The sequence below is a fragment of the Vitis riparia genome, chromosome 16, assembly GCF_004353265.1.
Source record: "Vitis riparia cultivar Riparia Gloire de Montpellier isolate 1030 chromosome 16, EGFV_Vit.rip_1.0, whole genome shotgun sequence".
In the NCBI taxonomy this organism is placed as follows: Eukaryota; Viridiplantae; Streptophyta; class Magnoliopsida; order Vitales; family Vitaceae; genus Vitis; species Vitis riparia.
The window spans coordinates 17,026,312-17,045,468 of record NC_048446.1 but is presented as its reverse complement, the minus strand read 5'-3'; the positions used below and the strand labels follow the sequence as shown (position 1 = coordinate 17,045,468).

The 19,157-nt window shown below is 32.6% G+C and overlaps 2 protein-coding genes across 2 annotated transcripts; both read left to right on the top strand.

The window, feature by feature from the left end:
• Window positions 1–9,339: 9,339 nt before the first annotated feature.
• On the top strand, window positions 9,340–11,010 carry LOC117933800 (stilbene synthase 4-like). The gene is made up of 2 exons (XM_034855345.1): window positions 9,340–9,616; window positions 9,793–11,010. Exons 1-2 carry the CDS (start codon window positions 9,439–9,441, stop codon window positions 10,791–10,793), a joined length of 1,179 nt encoding a protein of 392 aa, XP_034711236.1. The 5' UTR covers window positions 9,340–9,438; the 3' UTR covers window positions 10,794–11,010.
• Window positions 11,011–12,790: 1,780 nt separating this feature from the next.
• On the top strand, window positions 12,791–14,434 carry LOC117933765 (stilbene synthase 4-like). Its single transcript, XM_034855286.1, has 2 exons — window positions 12,791–13,077; window positions 13,214–14,434. Exons 1-2 carry the CDS (start codon window positions 12,900–12,902, stop codon window positions 14,212–14,214), a joined length of 1,179 nt encoding a protein of 392 aa, XP_034711177.1. The 5' UTR covers window positions 12,791–12,899; the 3' UTR covers window positions 14,215–14,434.
• The last annotated feature ends 4,723 nt before the right edge of the window (window positions 14,435–19,157 follow it).

The window sequence follows — 19,157 nt, the reverse complement described above, 5'->3', positions numbered from 1 at the left end:
CAACTAGACCAATCTAGAGACCTTTTTCACTATCCTTTGTGTTACCGTGCATAATTACTAAAACACTCTTATGTATAAGAGTGAACTTAAAGCTTCAACCTTCATAAATTGTGTCATCATGGTATATAAGCTCAGAGTGGGGACCATTGGAACCCATAGAAGTATTGGCTCCCTCAAAATCTAATTTTGAAGTTGATTCAACATTCCACTAAAGAAAATTAACTGTATTCTAGTACCTTATGTAAATAACAATGAGACAAAACTTGGGTCCATGACCTACCATCCACTGCATGTTAACTCCTCATGAATTGGTATCTGTAATCTAATAAGGTAGTGTTATCACTTATCACCTATCAAGATTATCTCTATAATCCTTGAGTCACAACTCTCACTTATTATATTATCAATTGATGTATTCTAACTCATAAAGAACATATGTTAAATTTCACTTAAGGAATTACTGCAACATTATAGATTTCATGGTCACATGTCCTTTAGATCATCTAAGGGGACACATTGTGTCAATTTCATGAGATATCATGATGCATTTATTGAGAATACGTATTATCACTGGCCTCCATCAAGAATAACTCAATTTATAAGGATATATGACTACTTTAGGATTTCACTCATAAGTTAAAGCCTCTTGTTGATTTTAACATAGTTTCAATATCCTCACAAGGTTGAGAGTCTACACAATATAGTAGCTTAGTAAATCATGACAATAGATAGTCTTATGTCATGATTCATCGTATATCTTGTCCAGTATACACTACTGCACTCACTATGGGAAATTAGTTTTGATGGTTAAGATAAACCATCCCTCAAATTAGGAGGTAATGCACTATAGTCTCTATTGGATTGCCAAAATCCATAAATTGACTATGGACAACTTATCTATTTACATGAATCTAATGACTTGTATCCTTTATCCAACTCCTAATACACCCAAGTCATGTACAATGTAAGAGATATGAGTTAAATGTTCAAATCAATGTCAATTCATAAAAGGGATAAGCCAGGGATAGTAAAGTCTAACTTTGTTACAATATTTCTTGCTTTTAAAGGCTCAATCCTAACAAGTGAATCATGATAACTAATAGCCTTACGTCATGATTTGCCATAAGTCTTGTCCATTGTACATCACATACAATAGTGCACTCGCCATGGGAAAACCATCCCGATGACCAGTACAAGTCATCTCCCCAATTAGGAGGTAGTGCACTACAGTTTCAAAATAGATTTCCCAAATCCATTAACCAACTATGGACAACTCATCACTTTTCAAAGAACCCATGACTTACATCATGATTCGCCATAAGTCTTGTCCAGTGTGTATTACATATAATAGTGCACTTACCATGGAAAACCATCCCGATGACCAGAACAAGTCATCCCCCCAATTAGGAGGTAGTGCAATACAGTCTCAAATAGATTGCCCAAATCCATTAACCAACTATGGACGGCTCATCACTTTGTAAGGAACCCATGACTTGGATTTTCTATGTAACTCCTAATGCTCCCAAGCTATGTACAATACAAGTGATGTGGGTGTGTATACTCAAATTAGTAACTAATTAATGCAAATAGGATAATAAATGAGAAAACAAGAAACATAGATAAAAAATTTATAAATGAATCTCAATCTATTATATCATATCATGTTTTTTTGGGCTCAATCCTAACAACGCAATAGAAAAATGTGAAATATTTATACACCTTAATTGAGAAGACAATTTTAAGTGAAGCTATGAGGGTGAAGCCACACCATAGAGAGTATTTTCCTAGTGTTAAAGAAGTTGTCAAAGTAGAAAAGTGGAACAAGATGATCAAGATTCTATTTTCAAATAAGAGTACTCATTAGCATAAGGATGATACTAATTGAAAAAGGAATAAAGTTATCAAAAAAGAGAAAAATAGTTTCTCAAGTCTAGTTTGACGAAAATTTGAACTTGATACATGTTTATTCTCATTAATTATGTAAGAATGAATGAATTTGAGTCAATATTGAGGTTTTTGGAAGTTACCTCAAATAATTTATTTTGTATTTTTAGTAAAGACAATATTTATAGAGTTTGTATTTTAAAAAATTACCTTTTTAAGTTTGACTAGGATTATGAAACTATTGATTTAGGTTTAAACCATAAAGCTCTATAAATATGTGGTTTTACATATGATTTCAAGAGAGTGGAAAAGTTAACAAAGAGTTAAGAAAGTTAGGCAAAGAGTGTATTAGGTTTATAGTAAAGGGAGGTTTAGAGAGTTTGAGTTTGCATTTATGAAGTTTATTAATAAATTTGACCTCTCTGTGTAGTGGATATAAGCAATTAGGCCAAACCATGTAAATCTTTTCTTCTCTAGTTTATTTTATTTTACTAACCTCATTTAGGTCAAACGAAATGAATAGAACAAGGAAGCCCCATTTTCTCGGTGTTTATGAATATATTTTTACACCAATTCAATATCAAAACAATTTCCTTTTGAATACTGGTTAAATCCATCCTTTTTATGTACAAATCACAAAGCTTATTAAGTATGCAAACTTATTTTTGTCCCACAAACAAAATAGAATAGCATAATTGGTTTTAGGCTATGAGGAAGCCCTTAGACCTAATGGGTCTAAAACTCACAAAAATCATACGTTGGGACAATGGGTGAACTTGCAATAAATGTATCTCAAGCTTATAGTTTCACTCATAAGGGAGTGTAAATGTGGGTATCAAAAAAAGATAACCTTACATGTAGAATGAGAGAACTTGAGTCAAGGTCAAGATTGTTGGTAAATTTGACTCAAATTATTTATTTTTTAATTTGAGGAAATTCAATATTTGTAGAGTTAATGTTTGAGTAAATTGGCTTTTTAAGTTTGACAAGGATTCAAAAACTTATCATTAAGGGTTAATCTAAAAGTCTTTATTAATATATGGTTTTTTCATAGGATTTCAAAAGAGAGGTCAAAAAGAGAACAAAAAGTGAAGAAAGATAGGCAAAGTTGTTAGGAAAATCACAACACTCAAATACAATAGGAAAAATAAAATGAATTAGAGAAGATAAAGGATTTACATGGTTTGACCTAATTGCCCATGTCCACAATAGAAGAAGATCAATTTTATAATAAACTTTAGAATGAAAAAATAACAACACCTAAATACAATTGGAAAAATAAAATAAATTAGAGAAGAGAAACAATTTATTTGGTTTAACCTAATCACCTATGTCTATTATAGAAGGATATTGAATTTATTAATAAACTTAAAAAATATAGACTCGAACTATATCAACCTCTCTCTACCCAAAACCCAATGCACCATTTTCCTATTTCTCTTCACTCTTCATTCATTTCTTTTCCATCTGTCATGAAATCCTATGTAAAGCCACATATGGATAGAGTCCTATATGCTAACCCTAAAGGATAAGTTTTCAAATCTTAGTCAAACTTAGAAAGGTAATTTACTAAACCATAAACTCTACAAATATTGACTTTCCTAAAAATAAACAATAAATAATTTGATTCAAAATTACCAAAAATCTTTACCTTGACTCAAATTCTCTCAATCTATATGTATATTTATCTCTCCTTTCAAATGCTCATTGAACTTGTCTTGAGAAATCATCTTTGTCTTCTTTATAACTTCATTTGTTTTCCAATTAGTCTCATCTTTATGCCTATAAGTACCTTTACTTGAAAATAGAGTCTTGATCATCTTGCCTTAGTGTTTTTTTTTTTTTTTAATTTTTTTAATCTTATATCAACATCTTGTCATGTTCTTCTAAATCTAATCTAATAATTTCTTTAGGATAAAACTCTTCATGGTTGCTCCATCACCATAACTCCACCTAACATTGTCTTCCCAATCAATGTTTTAAAAATGTTTCATCTTTTTCCTTTTTTATAGCTATCAAAGCCCCTTTATTAATGTTCATAATATTGTTCTTTGTAGAAAAATTATAACCCATAATTCTTAGAGTTCCCAAAAAAATTAAAATCTTTCTTAACTTTATAACATGTTTAACTTAGTCAATGTCCTTACAATACCATTTAACATCATCACTTTTATAGTACCAATCCTAATGATTTTGGAGCTTGAACAATTTCTTATTAAAGTTGTAGTAGCATTGCATTCCTTATAGGTATCAAACAACTCCTTATATGGGCCCATATGAAATAAGCATCAAGAATCTAAAATCTAAAAGTCATAAAAATTTTCATCACCTATAATAATAAAAACATTACCTTATCAAACTTTTTATCAGTAATATTAATAGATTTTGAAGTTTCTTGAGATTCAGGAATATTCTTTTCCTCTTGTTGCTTTGTCATTTCTTCACGATACCTTATGACATGTTTTTTTTTTTTTTTTTGTGGAAATAATAACACTCCCTAGTAGTTTGATTGAAAATGATCAATTCCTCTATCTTAATATCTCTCTTATGATTTAGTCCTACCACGATGTGATTCAGACTTCACAATAAGAACTTATTCAATATGAAACGAACTACTTGGTTTCTTATAGATTTTTATTTCTAGACGAGCAATTGACACCTCATCCACAATAAACGTTTTCTTTCCAATTAAAAGCGTAATCACCAATGTCTCATTTTATTTTGATAAGGATGCCAATAAAATAATAATTGCATCTTCCTCCTCACTATTGACCTTTATGCTCAATAAATAGGTTATACACTTATTAAATTTATTTATATGAATATAAATTCCTTCATTCATTTTCAAACTCATAAATTGTTCACTACCAAATATATATATATATATATATTGAGTTTTGTCAACCCACCTAAGTTTACTTTTTTAATGGATTTCAGTTGTTACGAATTTCTAAGACACCTACTCCATTGTAAATTAAATTACCCATTGCTTATACATGTAATTATTTTATCAACAATAATTGCAATAGTAAATATCCGTTGACAAAAGAGTATTATTGTGATGGATTTAAACCATTGCAAATCGATTAATATACTTTGTTATAAAATTAATTTATCCATAAAAAATAAATGACCTCTCCCAAACAATTTTCATACATAAAACCATACATTTATAGAGTTTATAGGCTAATCCTAAATAATAAGCTTCCTATGTTTAGTGTGCTAGTGTGTATAGTTACACATTGGACAAGACCTATGTTATGTCATGACTTAAGACTATCAAGTAGTCATGACTTCCTTATGTTGCTTCATTGTGTTGTCTCTCAACCTTGAGAGAATATTGAGCTTAAAGTTAGCATTAACTTTTACCTACAGGTGAGATTGTAAGTTGATCATATATTCCTTATGGATTAGGTCACTGTTGATGGAAACCGATAGTAATAGTTATTCTCAATAGAGACACCATGATATCCCATAAGATTGAGACAAAGTGTCCCATTAGATAATCCTTAGGAGGTGTGTTCATGTAAACTATGGTCATAATAGTTCCTTAAGTGCAACTTGACATAAGCTCTTAGAGAGCTAAGATATGTTAGCTGAATACACAATAGGAGGATTTGTAACTTAAGGATAGTGAGGTACTTTTGAAAGACTGATAACTTTGTTAGACTACGAACATCGGTTCATGGAAAAACTAAATGCAATAGATAGCAAGTCACAAACCCGAGCACTTAGTGTCTCGTTGTTATTTATATAGGGTACTGGAATGCAATTGATTATTTATAGTGGAATGTTGAATCAACTCCAAAATTGGATTTTACAGGAGCTAGTATTATCCTATGGGCCTTAATGGTCCATTCTCAAACTCATATACCTTGTTGGCTTGGTTTATGACGATTAGATTGACTCTAGGTTTATTTTTGGACATTAGGGTGTTTTGAAAATTATACAAACTTGCATAGAGGTTAGTGAACAAAGTCTTTAGAATTGGCTAACTGATTAATTAGATGATTATATTAGGTTAATTAATCAATTAGGACATGTTTTGAGATAGATTAAGTGACCCAAGCCCTTAATGGGCTCAAGTCACTTAAGCCGAGTTGGAGAACCTTATAAATACCCCTTAGAGGTCTATCATTTTTTCATAAGTGAGTCATCTTCCACCATCTAGAGTGAGAGTCATAGCCTCCATCCTCACTTTTTCTCAACCAATTGTGCACCAGGATTAAGAAAGAGCCATCAAACAAAAGATCTTAGGTATATTCGAGACCTCCAACAACTTTTATTTTCATCTTTATTGTATGGATTAGATTTCAAAATGTCCGAATCTCAAGTGATATTTTCTAATGAACATTTTGAATCCTATTAATGTTTAAAATTGCAATTTTTCTATTGTGCATAGGATTTAGAAAAGCCTAAAAAGTTTTGCATGCAGTTAATCTGATTTTGGGATATGAAATTAAGAAATATAGTACTAGCATTACATTCCTAATAGGTATCAAACCACTTCTTATATGGGCCCATATGAAATGAACATCAACGATCTAAAATCCAAGAGTTACAAAAACTTTCATCAACTATAATAGAAAGAACATCACCTTACCTATTAAACTTTTTATCAACAATATTAGTAGATTTCAAAGGCTCTTGAAATTCAATATTTTTCTTTTCTTCTAGGTGCTTTGTCATTTTTTCACAATACCTCGTGATGCATCCCTTTTATGGAAATAATAACCCTCTACATTCCTCTAGTAGTGTGATTGGAAATGATCAACTCTCCTATCTTAATATCTCCTTCATGATTTACTCCTATCACAATGTGATTTAGACTTCATCATAAGAGCTTGTTTAGTATGAGACAAACAACTTACTACTTAATAATTTTTGTCTCTAAACAAGCAGTTAACACCTCATCCATAGTAAACATTGTCTTTCCAACTAAAAAGCATACTCACTAATGTCATAGATGATCTTGGTTGGGATGCCAATAAAATAATAGTTTCTCATTAATATTGACCTTTACACTCAACAAATGGGTCATACACTTATTAAATTTATTTATATAAATATGAACATCAGTTCTTTAATCCATATTCGACTTATATAATTGTTTCTTCAAATATAGTCTATTTGTTAAGGGATTTTGATATATCAATTTTCTCTAACTTCTCCCTTAATTGAGAAGGATATTTCTTATTCAAAACAATATATTTTATTTTATGAGTCAAACTTAAATGAATAGTGCCTACCACTCTTACATCTAATTCTTCTCATTTTTCATTCATCATGTTCTCTAGTTTCTTACCTAGTAACACTTTGAGAAGTCATTGTTGCACCAAACTATCTCTAACAGTACCATGCTAGATACTAAAATTATTCTTTCCATCAAAGTACTCAATATCATACATTATGTCAAACATCATTTTCTAAATAATTTGCCCATGATCTTCACAACATGACTCTTGTACCACTTGTTAGGAAATCACAACACCCAAACACACTAAGAAACATAAAGTGAAATAGAAAAGTCAAAAGATTTGCATGGTTCTACATAATCACCTACATCTATGGGAAAGAGGAATCAAATTTATTAATAAAGTTAAAAAATACACAACCAAACTCTCTCAACGTATTTCTACCCAAACTCTTATACACACGTTGTCCATCTTTGTTCATTTTTCGTTTACTTTTTCACTCTCTTGAAATCCTATATAAAACCACATATCTATAGAGTTGTATAGATTAATCCTAAACGATAAGTTTCCGAATCCTACTCAATGTTATAAGGATAATTTATCTAAAACCTAAACTCTATGAATATTGACTTTAGTAAAAATAAAAAAATAAAAAATTTGAGTCAAAATTACCAACACATAAGGCCCATTCTATTGACTTTCAAATAATATAGCAAGTGTATTCTCAAATGCTTCTAAACAAATTCTTTATATCTCTTTCTTTACTTTAGATCTTGAGTTCATAATTAACCCAAAATAATATATAGGTAAATGTATGTGAATATTATGTATGAATAAGAGAGATGATCCAACTTATTATTTTATAAACGACATCAACAAAGTATTGCTCGTTATAAAACTGCTGATCTAATTAAGTTAATACTCCTACATTGTCTCAATTCAATCTAAATATCAATAAGAAATAATGTAGTGTGATCATAGATTAAAATATCACAAAAAGTCATTGAAATATCAAATATTTTTAAGTATATCGACTATGACGATTATGATACAAGGAAGAGATAATTGGTGGAGAGGTGAATTTTGGAATAATTTCACTGTTTTTTTTTTTCCAGGATTTCCATGGTATCACATTGGCACAACACCTAAACTCTATTTTTAAGGCATAAAAGGGAAAGGGGTCATTAGTATGGCCCTCACCAAGCAGGGAGGTAGGAATGGCAACGGGATGGGTTCGGGACGGATCACCCCCATCCCAACCCCACCCCGTTTATTAAAAACAATTTCCATTCCCGCCCCGTTTAACTTTTTTTTTAATTTTTTTTTTAAAAATTACTTTTAAATTTTTTAATTACATTAAAATAAATATATTTTATAAATAATAAAATTATTATATTTTTATAACTTATTTTATTAAATTTTTTTATTATTATCTATATATTAAAAATAGTAAAATTAAATTTTAAATTAAATTAATTTTAAATTTTAAATTAAATTTAATTTTATATATAATTAGTGCGGGGCGGGGCAGGATGGGGCAATACCCGAACCCGCTCCTTGGACTACATATTTGATCTGATTTTCATAATTCTTTTAAAATCATGATTGGTGAAAAATCATAATTTGAAAAGGAAAATTCAAATAGGTATTATATGGCCTAAAAAATTATACACTAAAACAACTTTCATTCAAAATGTAGGAAATTAAAAATTAATTAGAAAGTGTCATTTTTATCAATCATATTTTTCTCTCAAGTGGCATTTGATATCAACATTATTCAAAGAAGTTCCGATATTAATAACTTTGATTAAAAAATTATTAATTTATGACTTGAATATATAATCTACGTCATTATAGATTTTCTAAAATTCTGTATTAATATCGATCTTTAGCTTGGTCCAGCCGGCAGCTGCTAGCCCAGCATGTGATAAATATGGGTCTTTGTCCCTGCAAGTCAAGAATCCCAACTCAATGGCCAAGTATTAATTATTGTACTTGGGGCCCACATGGACACTACCAACTTGGAGTCAAAAAGGGAAAGCTTCCAACTACTTACATGAGCTGAAGACAGAGAATAGAGTTGTAAAGGAAGAAGAAAGACAAAAAGAAAAATAAAATAATGGAAACGGAAGCCTACCAAGTTGGAAATCAAACCCCATGTCACTGGATTATTCAAATGCACACCCACATACATACAAGTGGATGAGAGTTGGTGAGACAAAGCATTTGTGGTGATTATAAATACCAACCTCAAGACAACACTTTGGCCAGCCAGCTCCAAGCAAGCTCCTAAAATTTCATTTCTCTTTCCTTCTTCAAATTTGAAGCTTCGATTTCAGTAGTCATCACACACTAATCAATGGCGTCTGTGGAGGAAATTAGAAATGCTCAGCGTGCCAAGGGTCCGGCCACCGTTCTAGCCATTGGCACAGCTACCCCGGACAACTGTCTGTACCAGTCTGATTTCGCTGATTACTATTTTCGGGTCACCAAGAGCGAGCACATGACCGAGCTCAAGAAGAAGTTCAACCGCATCTGTAAGTATAATTTTAACATCCTGTGTACTCATTTTAAATTAATTCAATGCATCTCTGCGCGATGGTATGAGCAGAATAAGCTTTTATATTGTACTAAGATGAATTTTTTTACACTCACTTGAACAATTAATGAATGCCTTGAGCTCACATATTACTCCTGTTTAATTTATATACAGGTGACAAATCAATGATCAAGAAGCGTTACATTCATTTGACCGAAGAAATGCTTGAGGAGCACCCAAACATTGGTGCTTATATGGCTCCATCTCTTAACATCCGCCAAGAGATTATCACTGCTGAGGTGCCCAAGCTTGGCAAGGAAGCAGCATTGAAGGCCCTTAAAGAGTGGGGTCAGCCCAAGTCAAAGATCACCCATCTTGTATTTTGTACCACCTCAGGTGTAGAAATGCCTGGTGCAGATTATAAACTCGCTAATCTCCTAGGCCTTGAAACATCTGTCAGAAGAGTGATGTTGTACCATCAAGGGTGCTATGCAGGTGGAACTGTTCTTCGAACAGCTAAGGATCTTGCAGAGAATAATGCAGGAGCACGAGTTCTTGTGGTATGCTCTGAGATCACTGTTGTTACATTTCGTGGTCCTTCTGAAGATGCTTTGGACTCTTTAGTTGGCCAAGCCCTTTTTGGTGATGGGTCTGCAGCTGTAATTGTTGGATCAGATCCAGATATCTCGATTGAACGACCACTCTTCCAGCTTGTTTCAGCAGCACAAACATTTATTCCAAATTCAGCAGGTGCTATTGCCGGCAACTTACGTGAAGTGGGTCTCACCTTTCAATTGTGGCCTAATGTGCCCAGTTTGATATCTGAAAACATAGAGAAGTGTTTGACTAAGGCTTTTGACCCAATTGGTATTAGTGACTGGAATTCCTTATTCTGGATTGCTCACCCAGGTGGCCCAGCTATTCTTGATGCGGTTGAAACAAAACTCAGTTTAGATAAACAGAAACTCAAAGCAACAAGACATATTCTAAGTGAATATGGGAACATGTCAAGTGCATGTGTCTTGTTTATTTTGGACGAGATGAGAAAGAAATCGCTCAAGGAAGGAAAGACAACCACAGGTGAAGGACTGGATTGGGGTGTTTTGTTTGGCTTTGGGCCAGGCTTGACCATTGAGACTGTTGTGCTACATAGCGTTCAAATGGATTCAAACTAAGCGAAATGATAGGAAAAACGATTCACGAGCCATGTTCTATTAATCAAATATTGGTAGTAAAGATATATCACCATGAAATCATCTTTACTTAGAATTTATTATTTGTTATTTATCGTTGTTGGAGGACTTTTTTAGAGACCTCAAGTTAAAATCATTGTTTATCCTTGTGTATGTTATCAAAATGAAAGAAATAATGGATTTGAGTTTTGTTTAGACATGCAAGTGAGAAAATTTTCCAACATGTTCTTTTTCCCGTGCTGATTTAGTTTGAGTTCTGCTTCAAAACCCCATGTAAGAATTTTCTTTTCTTTCCAAAAAAATCTTATCCAACTCAAGCCTTAAAAGTGACGCGGACTATTCATTTGAAAAATATGGAAACCAGGTTGGGTCTATAGTACATATAAATTAAATAAGATGGCCACCACAGCAACAAGGGTCACGTCTACTGCAAGGAAAATATTACCTTCCATATGTCCTATTCCAGAAGTCACTTTTGGAGCTGAGAAAGCTCTTTTAATCAAATAGCATTTTTTTTCATATTTAAACTCCTAAATAGAATTTTATTTTTCAAACAATTAAAAATAATTTAAGAATTATACTCTTTTTTTGTTTGTTTTGCAGCCTTTTTTATAGTCCCTATTTCAGTGAAGTTTTCATACAAATTTCCAGAAAAATTGGACTCCATATAATTCGGACTTGAGTAATTTGAATAGAAAAATCTTCCTTTGGTGAAAATGATTTCAATATTTTTTATTTTGTATTCATTTAGTTTTCCTTTCTTCTAGTCTAGCAATCCTTTCAGAAGACACTGAGTCACTGACTTTATCATCTTTGCAGTCAACTAAAAGTGAAAAAGTTATGAATTATTTTCCTTATTATTTTATTTAAAAACTTAAATAAATATGTTTAATTATAGAAATGTGTGGTTCTCCTTCTCATAAGTTTAAAATGTGAAATGTGTTCTACACAAAAATTTCTTAAGTTGATGAATTAATTTGCAGCCGGTCGGCTGATGCTGAATTTGTCACTTCCCCCCTCCACCCCAAAGAGCATTCAAAAACCATCTGATATAATTTAAATCAGCATGAGATCGTTGAACAAGTCTCGGCCACCATCTATGACTTTATCAGCCTACCAGCTGCTAGTGGATTGGGAGCTGGTGGAAGTGTATGAATCCAAACCTATTAAAAATTTAAGCTAAGATATCAACTATGAAATGTAAATATTCTTAATATAAGTTTTAAACCTGAGTTAAGATTCTCAAGTTGAGTTTGTAAAACTTAATGTCTTTTACTTGATGATTTAAGTTGAATATAAATTTAATTATTGTTAAATTGTTGAGTTAAAACACATTATTAGAATTTTACTTTAAGCACTTAGCTTATTTAATAAAGTTAAGTTAAAATTTATTTTAAATGATTAAATTAACATATTTATATTCACTAGTTGTAATTAATTTTTACCTTCATTAGTCTTAAATAGTAAATTTGACTACATAATCTACCTCATTGTAGATTTCCAAACGTCCAGCCGGCAGCAGGTAGCCCAGCATGTGAAAGATTTGGGTCTTTTATCATTGCAAGTCAAGAAGCCCAACTCCATGGTCAAATTATAGCATTCGGGGCATATGGAAGTGGTCCTACCAACTTGAAGTCAAAGAGGGTAAGCTTCCAACCACCTTACATGGGCTAAAGACAAAGGGTAAGCTTCCAACAACCTTACATGGGCTAAAGAAAAAAGAATATAGTTATAGAGGAAGATCAAGAAAGCAAATATAAAGAATGAAAACCGAAGCCTACCAAGTTAGAAATGATCAAATCCCATGTTACTGCAGCATGGGTTATTCAAATGCACACCTACCTAGATGGGAGACCCTTCCTTTTCACATATCATCAAGTATCCATTGACTGGGCAGGACACCATTCAATTTCAATAGCGTCCAAGTGGATGAGAGTTGGTGAAACACAGCATTCCTTATGATTATAAATACCAACCTCAAGACACAACTTTTTCCAGCCAGCTCCAAGCACTCTGTGCTCCGAAACATTCACTTCTCTTTCCTTCTTCAACTTTTAAGCTTCGATTTCAGCAGTCATCGTACTATCAATGGCGTCTGTGGAGGAAATTAGAAATGCTCAGCGTGCCAAGGGTCCGGCCACCGTTCTAGCCATTGGCACAGCTACCCCGGACAACTGTATGTACCAGTCTGATTTCGCTGATTACTATTTTCGGGTCACTAAGAGCGAGCACATGACCGAGCTCAAGAAGAAGTTCAACCGCATTTGTAAGTCTAATTTTAACATCCTTTTCATACATATAATTGTGTATCCATATACTCACTTGAACAATGTTGATCATCTTGAACAATCAAACTGGTTCCTTGAGCTAACATATTAGTATTATTAATAATTTATATACAGGTGATAAATCAATGATCAAGAAGCGTTATAGTCATTTGACTGAAGAAATGCTTGAGGAGCACCCAAACATTGGTGCTTATATGGCTCCATCTCTTAACATACGTCAAGAGATTATTACTGCTGAGGTACCCAAGCTTGGTAAGGAAGCGGCATTGAAGGCTCTTAAAGAGTGGGGTCAACCCAAATCCAGGATTACCCATCTTGTATTTTGTACAACTTCGGGTGTAGAAATGCCCGGTGCTGACTATAAACTCGCTAATCTCCTAGGCCTTGAAACATCAGTCAGAAGAGTAATGTTGTACCATCAAGGGTGCTATGCAGGTGGAACTGTCCTTCGAACCGCTAAGGATCTTGCTGAGAATAATGCAGGAGCACGGGTTCTCGTGGTGTGCTCTGAGATCACTGTTGTTACATTCCGTGGGCCTTCTGAAACTGCTTTGGACTCTTTAGTTGGCCAAGCCCTTTTTGGTGATGGTTCTGCAGCTGTAATTGTTGGATCAGATCCAGATCTCTCGATTGAACGACCACTCTTCCAGCTAGTCTCGGCGGCCCAAACATTCATCCCCAATACCCAAGGTGCTATTGCAGGCAACTTACGTGAAGTGGGTCTCACCTTTCATTTATGGCCTAATGTGCCAACTTTGATCTCCGAAAATATAGAGAAATGTTTGACTCAGGCTTTTGACCCAATTGGAATCAGCGATTGGAATTCCTTATTTTGGATTGCTCATCCAGGTGGCCCAGCTATTCTTGATGCAGTTGAAGCAAAATTGAGTTTGGATAAACAAAAACTTAAAGCAACAAGACATGTTCTAAGTGAATATGGGAACATGTCAAGTGCTTGTGTTTTGTTTATTATGGACGAGATGAGAAAGAAATCGTTGAAGGAAGAAAAAACAACAACGGGTGAAGGATTGGATTGGGGCGTCTTGTTTGGCTTTGGACCAGGCCTAACCATCGAGACTGTTGTCCTCCACAGTATTCCTAGGGATTCCAATTGAGTGAAAAGGTAGAAAATATGATTGTTCAGCCATGTGCTATTAATCAAATAAAGGTAGAAAAAGATATACAATAACGAAGTTATCGCAACTTAAATTAATGTATTGTTATCTATGAATTGTTGGAGGATTTCCTTGGAGACCTTAAATTAAAATCATTGTTTATTCTTGTGTATGTTATCAAAAGGAAATAAAATGAAAGAATGGATTTGTGTTTTGCTTATGAGTGCAAGTCCGAAAATTTTCGACATATGGCGTTTTCCCCTGCTGACCTAGTTTGAATTTTTCTTGAAAACCAACGTGCTCCATTTTTCTTTTCCTTTTTCAAATAGTCTTAATCCAACTCACTGGCTAAAAGTTGAGTACTGCTGATTTGAAAAATACATAAAATGGGTGGAGACCATGTGGGGTCTAAAGTATATATAAATTAATTAAGATAGCCACCACCAGAACATGGTTGACGTCTAGTTTGGCTGCACTAGAATACATCCAGAGCTTGCATAACTTTTATCCAAACATCAATATTTATCTGACCACACTTCATTAAGAAAATTGCTTTCATAATATAACCTCTTTCCTTGCTTTTTGTATTGATAATTATGGTTTTTTTTTTCAAAATTTTTATTTGGGATTATTGGTAACTATTTTAAAAAACAGTTTTAAAAACAATTTATGAGAATAGTTTTTGAAATATGTTCGTTAATGTTTTATAAAATAAAATCTTGTTTGAAAACCTAAAATGTTTTTAACCTATTTTTAATATTAATTATTTTTTTTAAAAAAATTATATCTACTTTTTATTTTTTATCATTCTATTTAAAAAAAATAACATTTAAAAAACAAGTGAAAATAGTATAAAATAATTAAAAGATATTATTTGAAAACACCTTATTTTTTGTTCTTAAAAATATAAAATATAAAATTTTTTATTGGCAAACATGTTTTCCTAATTTTTTTTGTTTTGAAGAACAAAAAATTGTTCTAAACAATAGTTGTCAAACAAGCCTTTTTTTTTTTTTTTTTTTCCCGAGAAAGTAACCAAAACTAAAAGGACTATGGATTCTTTTATAAGTCCAATAAAATTTGAACTTTTACCAATGGATGCACAATAAACCTCTACATCAAGGTACCATTTGGAAAATGTTATACTTTTTTATTTTATTTCAAATATTTAAAAAGTTCTAAAAAAATTTAAATAAACATGTTTAGAATAGTGTATCCTCAAAATAATGTTGCCAAATTTTGAAGAAAAAAATTCAGAGTACAAAAATCTCGATGACTTCTTGAATATTAAAACAAAATTGGTTTAAAATAAGAATACAAACATAATTATTTCGTATTAATATAATTGTTTGCCAAAAATTAGGAATTCAAGTTGAGATTCCTTATTAATTAAACTTGTAAAATATTTAAACAATAAAAAATGCTTTAGAAAAAAAAAAGTTCTAAAGAAAGTTTAATCATCCATCATATTCATGTGAAGGAGGTTGATATTCATATTGATCCTAAATCTAGGAAGCTTAAGTTTGTATGAAAATTGATAGTTCAATATTGTATCAAAATTTGGTTCGATTGATATAAATCCAAATTATGTTTATTTTTTAAACTTAATGTTAAGTGCAATCTATTTTCATGTTTTAGATAGTTTGTTAATATATTTTTTTTACTTATTACTTTTTTAAAATGTTTTTTTACTAAATTTAAAAAATAAAATATTTGGCATTTTATTGAACGCTAAAAATAATTTTTTAAAACAATCAAAATATAACCTTAACATGACTCTCACCCCTATTGATACTTAATACTCAACAAAAATAAAATAATAGAAAAACTAACAATTTAATACTTAATATTATTAAATTGAAACTGTGGTCCTGTTTATTTTGAGTTTGGATGAACAAAAACTCAAAGCAACAAGACATGTTCTAAGTGAATATGGGAACATGACAAGTGCTTGTGTCCTGTTTATTTTGGACTAGTTGAGAAAGAAATCGTTGAAGGAACAAAAAAAACAACCACAGGTGAAGAATTGGATTGGGGTGTCTTGTTTGGCTTTGGACTAGGCCTAACCATCGAAACGGTTGTCTTGCACAGCATTCCTATGGATTCAAATTGAATGAAAAGGTAGGAAGTATGATTGGTGGGGCATACGCTATATGAAAAATATACATCTATGAAGTTATTGTCAGTTAAATCATTGTTTATTCTTGTGTATGCTATCAAAAGAAAATAAAATGAAAGAATGGATTTGAGTTTTGCTTATGGGTGAATGTAAGACAAATTTCAACAAATATTCTCATGCTGATCTACTTTGAATTCGGCTTGAAAACCAACGTGCCTAAGTTTTCCTTTCTTTTTTGGATACAATCTCATCCAACTCGGGGGCTAAAAGTGGAGGATTGCTGATTTGATACCACCATTACCTGAACATGTTGCAAGAAAAATGTTACCTAAGGTTTAAGAATCCACTTTCAAAAGTCTTATTAGACTAAGAGATAGAGGAAGAAAATATCTTTCTTTTGCTCGGGATGGATCTTACATGGGGTGTAAGAAGCCTTTTATAGGCTTCACAATATGAACTCCCATTACTCATCTTAAAGATGAGTAAATGGAGTTCATAAATAACCATCAATGTGGTCATTCACCATTGTATTTACAACACTCCCTCTTAGATGACCACCATATTAAAAGAATATGTCTCATTAAAACCTTGCTAGTGAAAAACCTTATAGGAAAAACCTAGTGAAGGAAAAGAGTACAATATTCTTTTCTTGGTATGTTAGGACTGCCTCATTAAAAACCTTGCCAGTAAAACCCAATAGGACAAAACCTGGACGAAGGAAAAAAAAAGTACAGTACACTAACACCCTTTTACAAGCATACTCCTCCTCATGTCGATATCCTTGAGTTGACGCATTCCAATCCTGTGTATTAACTTCTTGAATGTTGAGGTTGGCAATGATTTTGTGAATAAATCTGCTAGATTATCACTTGAGCGTATTTGTTGCACATCAATTTCACCACTCTTCTGGAGTTCATGTGTATAAAAGAATTTTGGTGAAATGTGTTTAGTTTTATCTCCTTTAATTTAACCCCCTATTATTTGTGCAATGCATGCAACATTATCTTCAAATAATATTGTTGAGTCACCTTTGATAGAGAAGAGTCCACATGATTCCTGAATATGTTGGATCATAGATCTTAGCCATATACATTCACGACTTGCTTCATGAATTGCCAGTATTTTTGAATGATTTTATGATGTGGCCACCATTGTTTGTTTGACAGATCTCCATGAAATAGCAATACCATTGCAATTAAACACATACCCTATTTGTGACCTACCTTTATGTGAAGCTGAAAGATATCCTGCATCTACATATCCAAGCAATTGTTGCTTTGATTCCCTTGAGTAAAATAAACCCATATCAGTAGTTCCGCGAAGATAAAACAATATATGTTTGACATTATTCCAATGTCTTTGAGTTGGAGTGGAACTGTATCTTGCTAATAAATTGACAGAAAAAAGCAATGTCTGGACGTGTACAATTGGCAAGATACATAAGTGCACCAATAGCACTAAGATATGGTACTTCAGGACCAAGTAACTCTTCATCTTTTTCTTAAGGACGAAATGGGTCCCTTTTCACATCAAGTGATCGGACAACCATTGGAGAACTTAAATGATGTGCTTTATCCATATAAAAATGTTTCAAAACTTTCTTAATGTATGTTGATTGATGTACTAAAACTCCATTTGGAAAATGATCAACCTGTAGGCCGAGACAAAATTTTGTTTTTCCAAAATCTTTCATCTCAAATTCCTTTTTCAAGTAATTTGTTGTTCTAATGAGCTCTTCAGGAGTTCCAACAAGATTTAAGTCATCAACATACACTATAATAATTACAAATCCGGTTTCTAATTTCTTAATGAAGATGCATGGGCATATAGGGTTATTCACATACCCTTCTTTTAGCAAGTATTCGCTAAGGTGATTGTACCACATGTGTCCAGATTGCTTTAATCCATACAAGAATCATTGTAACTTGATTGAGTACATGCTACGAGGCTTTGTACTATTTGCTTCAGGCAATTTAAATCCTTCAGGAATTTTCATGTATACATCATTATCCATGGATTCGTATAAATATGTTGTAATAACATCCATGAGACGCATATCCAGTCCTTCTGAGACTACCAAACTAATTAAGAAACAAAATGTCATTGCGTCCATGACAGGATAATATGTTTCCTCGTAGTCAATATCAAGTCTCTGCGAGAAACCTTATGCTACTAATCACGCTTTATATCTTATGATCCCATTATTCTCATTGCGCTTTCGTACAAATACATATTTGTACCCAACAGGCTTTACATCTTTAGGTGTTTGGACTACAGGTCCAAAAACTTCTCATTTTGTTAATGAGTTTAACTCTGCTTATATAGCTTCTTTCCATTTTGGCCAATCATTTCTATGCCGACATTCTTCCACATTTTGTGGTTCGGGATCTTCATTATTTCTTATGATATCAAAGGCCACTTGGAAAGCAAAAATATTGTTAATAATAATGTTATTTCGATCCCATTTTTCTCCTCTATGTACATAACTTATTGAGATCTCACAATTTTCAGGTACCTATGCCTCTTCAGGGGCTTCCCGTTCAATATATGGCTCTTCAGGGGCTTCTTGTTCAATATGTGCCTCTTCAGGGGCTTCATGTTCAATATGTGCCTCTTCAGGGGCTTCTTGTTCAATATGTGCCTCTTTAGGGGCTTATTGTTCAATATGTGCCTCTTCAGGGGCTTTCTGCATTATTTGTGCCTCTTTTAGGGCTATAGATTTATTAATTTTAAACTGATCAGTCATTTTGATGGCCTCTTCTAGAGTGTCAAGTTTTTCTTGGGTTCTCCTCTTCTGGGGAGTTACATCCTTTGAGCTGACAGG